At 37.6% G+C, this 7616-nt stretch overlaps 1 protein-coding gene across 1 annotated transcript in view; it reads right to left on the reverse strand.

Annotated features, from left to right (window-relative positions):
* Positions 1-5013: 5013 nt before the first annotated feature.
* LOC111998130 (heat stress transcription factor A-1b) overlaps positions 5014-7616 on the reverse strand; it is a 9361-nt gene continuing 6758 nt past the window's right edge. The window contains 6 exon segments of the mRNA XM_024030232.2: positions 5014-5363; positions 5868-6150; positions 6153-6251; positions 6254-6898; positions 6901-7017; positions 7020-7182. Of these exon segments, the coding sequence (XP_023886000.2) occupies positions 5906-6150; positions 6153-6251; positions 6254-6898; positions 6901-7017; positions 7020-7182 (1269 nt within the window). The 3' untranslated portion in view covers positions 5014-5363; positions 5868-5905.

Genomic DNA, 7616 nt, shown 5'->3' on the forward strand with positions numbered 1-7616 from the left:
AAAACTCTTTTCTTTTCTTTTTTTCCTTTTTTTCCTTTTCCTTTTGTTATTGGCGCGCATAAAACATAGTATTATTTTAATTAGATAAATGTCAAAATAAAGAATATGTATGCAAGTGTGTTCTTTAAATAGTTTTGCATAAGTAGCATTTTGGTGATGCAAATTTTTATTTTATTTTTATAAATAAATTTAATTTCCGGATGTGAATGTATACTTCCCCCTCACAGCTGGAACCTCAAATCTTTGCGTCAAGACTCAGCCGTCAAGGCTAAACTTGTATATCAAGTAATACACTCTAATCTTGACTTGTGTTCTAGCATTGCTTCCAATCAGTTTGGATGAAGTGGAATTTAAATCACATTCACATTGCTTATCATCGTCCCTCTTTTTTAACTGGGCAGATCCATGGGAACAATCTGTCATTCATTATTGACTAATTTTTTTAACATTTTGTGATTTCAATGTCGGAAAACGAAATCAATCTACAAAATGCAACAATATTCTGCAAGCTGTTCCAACGTAGTCATGATTTTGCCTGAATTTTGCTTATTAGGACCAGTTCGGCCAACAAGCTTAAAAAAAAAAAAATAAAAAAAAAATAAAAAAAAAAAAAAAAAAAAAAAAAAAAAACGAATAGGTTACAATACATATAAACCTATACTGAGCATTCCAGTACTCAATGAAAATAATTTGCTTGGAATTTATATGAATAAAATACCAAGGCACCTAATGTCAAGCTATTTGAATTCTACTTACAAGTAGAATTAGCATAAGATGTATAATATTTAGTTAAACTCCCTAATATGAAAGTAATGAATGCAAACTCAGCACAAGGCACATGCAGATACCAAAGGTGATGCTCTTAATTTTATTACTCCAGCTGTATGAACAGATTTTCTCCTTTATCACCCGTCTTTTACTTTCTTTCTCTACACAAGCACAAGGAAAAAATAAAATGCCCAACACCTTCATGAAAATCTACATTTTGCTAAAATTTACAAGAGTTAGGATTTTAAGCCATTTTTTACATAGTTCCCACAGCTTGTAAACCCACACCACTACAATTTCTTTCTTTTATGTCCTCTGGTTACCATCTGTGCTCACAGTGAAGAAATACATAATATCTTGGCCAATATCTGAAGGACCAATGACCAGAAAAAATTCTCGGATTACAGTACTCTGTTATATGCTTCAATCAACAAGCATTTATATACATTGAAAGCCAGTAAAATCTGTGCAGATTCTATCCATCCTTGTCAAAATTTCTTGACACGACAGTTAAAAACCAAGCCACAATGTGTCTGGAATCCTGGATAAAAATCATCGGGAACACGGATTTCCCAGTAAGGCAAACATACATTTTAACAGCTTGAATGAGCAGGAGAAAAGGCTTGGGATTAGAAATTTGATTAGGTCTTGGAGGGCAGATATTGTCTGTCTTCAGGAAACTAAATTGGAGCTTATAACTAGAGGAATTATTCGTAGTCTGTGAGGTTTTCAGCATGTGGACTGAGTTTATTTAGGTTCTGTGGGTGTTTCTGGAGGGGTGCTTGTGATGTGGGACAGACAGGTGGTGGAGATTTTGGAGGAAGTAGTGGGGCTGGGTGCTTCTTGGTTTCTTGTAGGTTTAAAAATGTGGTTGATCAATTTGAATGGGAATTTACTGGAATGTATGGGCCTAATTTTGACGGGACACAAGATTATTACGGGATGAGCTATCTGGTATTCTGACAGGACAGAAGATTATTATGGGCCTAATTTGTTGTGCAGTTTCCCTCTGAACGATTAGGCTCCGTTTTTTTTTTTTACCCAGGCTATGCATCAGTTCTCAGATTTTATCTCCGAACATGGTTTGATTGACCTACCATTAGAAGGGAGGAATTTCACTTAGTCAAACTCTCATGAGGTTGTTTCAAAGATCGAGGTTGGATAGATTTCTCGTGACAGCAAATTGGGAGGCTAAGTTTCCTTTTGTTTGTCAAAAGCGATTGTCTAGGCTGGTATCAGACCATTTTCCAATTCTTCTAGAGGGAGTTAATTTTCATAGAGGCCTTTTCAGTTTGAGAATATGTGGCTAACGGATGAAGGTTTTGTGGATAAGATTCGCACCTGGTGGGAGTCTTATCATTTCCATGGAGCCCCAAGTGTTATTTTAGCAAGTAAATTGAAGGCTTTGAAGGTTGATCTTAAGAAATGGAATGTGGAGGAGTTTGGTAATGTAGAAGAAAAGGAGAAGAAGTTGTGGAGTGATCTTGGGGTATTGGAGACTGTTGAGAAAAGTCGTGTTCTTACGATAGAGTAAAAACTGAATAAGGAAAGAATTATCCGAGAATTGGAAAAAATGACGTTAGAAGAAATTTGTTGGAGGCAAAAATCAAGAGTGGTTTGCATTAAAGAAGGCGATAAGAACACAAATTTTTTTCATCATATGGCCAACTCTCATAGAAGGTTTAATTCTATTAATAAGCTTATGGTGGATGGGGTTCTGTCTTCTGACCAGGGATCCATTAAAGAGTGTATTACTAGTTTTTATAGACAGGTTTACTCTGAAAATGAGGTTCAACGCCCTGTTCTGGATGATGTGGAGTTGGGAAGAATTTCTGAGGTAGATGCTAGCTGGTTGGATAGACCTTTTGAGGAGGATGAGGTGTTTGGGGTGGTTAATGGATTCAATGGCGATAAGTCACCAGGTCCAAATGGTTTCTCCATGGCCTTTTTTCAATCTTGCTAGAGCATTTTGAAATGAGATATTACGGTAGTTCTTCATAATTTCCATGAGCAAGCTATTTTTGAAATAAGTCTTAATGTCTCTTTCCTTGCTCTCATTCCTGAGAAACCTGATGATGTGGAAGTGAAGGATTTTTGCCCTATTAGTTTGGTGGGAGGGATGTATAAGATTATTTCTAAGGTTTTGGCTAATCGCTTGTGTAGGGTGGCAATTAGTCTTATTTCAAACTCACATAATGCATTTGTTAAAGGTAGACAGATCTTGGATTCTATATTAATTGCTTCTGAATGTATAGACAATAGGATGAAGTCAGGGGTGTCGGGGTTATTTGCAAGTTGGATATTGAGAAAGCCTATAATCATGTGAATTGGAATTTTCTTATGTATCTGCTTGGGCGGTGTGGCTTCTCAAAAAAATGGAGAAGGTGGATTATGTGGGTGTATCAACTGTCAAATTTTCTATTCTGATAAAGGTACCCGGATGATTTCTTTGGAAGCAGTAGGGGTGTTCGTCAAGGGGACCCATTATTTCCGCTCCTTTTGATATTGTCATAGAGGCTTTGAGTCATATGTTGGATGCAACTGCTATTTTGGTATAGTTTTCGAGCTTCTCAGTAGGTAATTCAGCTGGTACATTGCTTACAATGTCCCATCTCTTATTTGCAGATGATACTCATTTTTTGCGATGCTGACTCACACCATTTAATTGCTTTGCGTGGGATTCTTGCTAAATTTGAAGTGGTGTTAGGGCTAAAAATTAATTTGTTGAAGTCAGAATTGGTACCAATTGGTATCATGCCTAATATGGAGGAATTAGTGGATATTTTGGGTTGTAGGTCGTCTTCGCTTCCCTTGAAATACTTGGGCTTCCGTTGGGTGCTACACATAAAAAGGAGACAATTTGGAACCCTGTTTTGGAGAAGATGGAGTGACATCTAGCTGGATGGAAGTTGTATTTATCTAAGGGGTGCAAAGTAACTCTTATTAAGAGTACTTTGTCCAGCTTACATACTTATTTCCTTTCTCTCTCCTGTTCTAGCAAAGGTGGCTAATCGTATGGAGAAATTACAAAGAGACTTTCTTTGGAGTGGTATTGATGCTCCTAAGATGCCTTTGGTGGAATGGGCTAAGCTTTGTATGCCAATGTAGAATGGAGGTTTAGGGATTCAAAGGTTGAGACAATTTAATTCTACTTTGTTAGGTAAATGGTTATAGAGATATGGAACAGAGAGAGATGCCCTTTGGAGGAAGGTTATTGAGGCAAAATATGGGGATGGAGGGGGTGGTTGGTGCACCAAACCGGTGACAGGTACTTATGGTGTTAGTGTGTGGAAATCCATTAGAAGTGGTTGGATGGACTTTTCTAAATTCCTTCGGTTTGATGCAGGTGATGGAACTAAAGTAAAGTTTTGGGAGGATGAATGGTGTAGGGATTGTGCTCTTAAGGTTGCATTTCCAGAACTGTATGGTATTAGTCGTACTAAGGAGTCCTTAGTGTCAGAGGTTATGTGGTTCTCTGACGGGTAGTTGCATTGGGACTTTCAACTTTGTCGTCCTCCGCGAGATTGGGAGGAAGCATCGGTGGATTTGCTTTGGGATATGCTTTATTCCACAAATGTGAGAGGTGTTGGTGACAACAAACTTTGCTGGAAGCCAGCATTGAATAGAGATTTTGAGGTTCAAGGTTTCTATCACTCTTTATTTCCTTCTTTTGTCATTGATTTTCCTTGGAAAATGATGTGGAAATCGAAGGTTCCTCCTAGAGTAGCATTCTTTTCTTGGACTACTGCATTAGGTAAGATCTTAACTATAGATAATATTTGGAAGAGGCATATTGTAGTGCTAGAGTAGTGCTTTATGTGTAAAAGGTGTGGGGAATCGGTAGATCACCTTCTCCTTCATTGTCCTATAGCTTATGAGTTATGGTCTATGGTTTTTTGTTTGTTTGGTATTCATTGGATTATGCCATATCATGTTAGGGAGTTGTTGGCTTCTTAGCGGGGCATGTTGGGTAGGCAACGAAATATAGATTTATGGAGGTTTGTGCCGCATTGTTTATTTTGGTGTTTATGGTGGGAGTGGAATGCTAGATGCTTTGAGGATTGTGAATGTACTCTCCTTGATTGGAGTTTAGTTTTGCCATTTTATTCTTGTTTTTCTCTCTCTGATCTTATTGATCGTTGTAATCTGAGCTCTTGATTTGTGCCACTATAGTACACTTCCAATATACTTGGTTTTTTTTCTAATAAATTTCTTACGTTACTTATCAAAAAAAAAAAAAAAACAGCTTCTAAACCTAAATTTTTTACTTGTATCTGGCAAAAATGTTGTACATTTCATAGAAAATGAACAAGATGGAACCACTTGTTCATATTACAGGCATTCAACCAGTACCTGTATTTTTTACAGGAAAATGGTTACACATATTTTATGGTTTTATGCTATAAACATCAACTGTAATATGTCCACAAAATGTCTTCAGGTAACCATGCACGCAGAATTATGAAATACATATGTAACAGTAAAATATTTATTAAAGTTGAATCCTAACTGGGAAAAAGTTTCCTATACATAATATCATAATCGGTCATCTCTCTTTGAAGAAAGCTTGTCTGCCAACAGTGCAGGACATCAACCTGGGCACGAGTCACAGAAACATACAAAAATTGGAAACCGGATGGTAATATGGTTGTCTAATTAAATTACTAACAAAAAAATTTTGCAACTCAAGACTAAATGAGATTTCTTAAACAAGTCATATGTACAAGATGAAACAATGCACTTCAGAAGTATTTGAAGTACAATCATTATTCATTCTTAAAAATGTTTAGTACAGATTGAGGGAATTTGGTACATTTGATGTGTTAATGACTTCTGTGTGTGTTATAGAGTAACTAGAGAAATGCCATAACATCATTTAACCAAAGCTCATTGCTTTTTCTATAAAATAAACTTTCTCACCAAGACAGGAAACCAAGCTGATGAAGGAAAGAAAAGGAACAAGCAAATGACTGATCAAAGGCAGCAAAATGGGATCAATGAGAAATACTGTATGCATTGTCTAATTTATGTATAGTTGGGAAAAGGAGTTGGTGACAATCAACATGGTTACTATGATTAGTGGTGGATTAAAAGTTTACCTCTAGATGGAAAGAAACATGCATATACATTGGTAAGGTCATCCCATTCTGCTCTCCGATGCAAGAAGCCCCATTTGTTCAGTAAGATGATCCATATGTTGAATCCTGTCCCAACCATTTTTATTTTCAATCTGTAACTCATGATCCATGGCAACACTACCATCTAGCGAACTTGAATTAATTTCATCTGTGTCCCCACTAAGTGCGCTCTCTGCAAGGAATTGTTCCCAGAAAATATCGTTAATGCCCGGAAGTTTAGGGATCTCATCAAGAAAGGCCTCACATCACTTTCTGGAGAGAAAGCATCAGTTTCTATGGGTGTTGTCCCATCCAAAGCCGCAGATATTGGATCCAAATGACTTTCATTCCCAGTCACAGCCCCACAAGATTCATATCACCGATTTCTGCAGTGCTTTCTGGCAGGATTCCTCGCATTTCAGTGAAGTCAGGCAAAACAGTCTCTTCTTGGGAATTATGCACATTCAATTTTGAGAATTGAGCAGCTTTAGCATGATCAGGCACTACATAAGAGGAAGATTGAATATCAGGAATGGAAGTAGATGGACAACTGACAGGAAATCCTGCCTTCGCTGGCATATATGACTGCCCAGACATAGGTGGAACTTCAGAAAGGGTCACTCCTGAAACTCGACTTGAGGAACATCCACTGTCAAATGTATGAGTAGGAGCATCATCAATCAGGAATGCATCGGAGTTGTTCATCAATGGTTCCACCCTAGGTGTTGCATTCATCTTCAAGATCTGCCGCAGCAATGCTTTAGCTGCCTCATTTATGGAAGGCTGATACTTGACAAGCTGTCCATCAGGAGCATTAGTGTGATGCTGACCAACTGCACTTTCTTCTTCCTGCCCAGACAGTCTCCTTTTTTTGCTCACTGCGGCAGTGTTCCTACTGCTTTCATTCTGCTGCTGTACAATCTGGGCTAAGATGCCAGGACTCTTCAAAGCCTTTGCAAGGAAAGACATCATTCGTTGTTGTTGCTGCTCCATTACCTGTACACGTTGCCCACATCATGCAACTGGTTATCAGTTGTTTGCTGTTGCTGCCTCAACCTAACAAGTTCCTGCATTAGAACATTCTTGTCCCTTTTAAGTCTTTCAACCTCCTCCTCAAGCCCAAATTTCCCACCTCAACACATGCCCCAACTGAGGAGCTCTGCACTTTAGGTTGTTCTTGATGACCAGGTACATGAACTGGTTTCCGCCTACTAATACTCTTCAAAAGGTGTGTTTGACCTCTCAAAAACCTCTCATTTGCAAATTCATAGCGATCTGGATCAACCTTCTTAAAACCCTATGTAAGCAAATGAAAAATATATATTTATACAAATAAAAACAGAAGTAAAAAAACAAAATTGTTCAAACTATTCAACAAAATGTTGATTAAGACAACAAGACTTAAACTCAATGAGTTTTGCTTTTGAGAATATAACATAAAGTCAAATTTTCTAAGTTCCACCATCTGTCACCAGCAGAGGCACTCATTATAATCACATCTCCATCTTCTTTCCACAGACAAAATGCAACAATGGACTAATTTGCCTGCCACCTCATTTATCCCTACCCAACCACCAACTGAACCCACCAATCGCCTCCCTTAGCCATGAAGAAGTAAATTTTTTCTAAAAATTATAGATTCCTCAAATACACCTCAAACATTGGAAAACATGAAACAAAGTCATTGTCCTCAATTACATTTGCAATCAAAATGTTTTCCCCAAGTATTTT

The sequence above is a fragment of the Quercus suber genome, unplaced genomic scaffold, assembly GCF_002906115.3.
Source record: "Quercus suber isolate HL8 unplaced genomic scaffold, Cork oak 2.0 scaffold_13, whole genome shotgun sequence".
NCBI classification, from domain to species: domain Eukaryota; kingdom Viridiplantae; phylum Streptophyta; class Magnoliopsida; order Fagales; family Fagaceae; genus Quercus; species Quercus suber.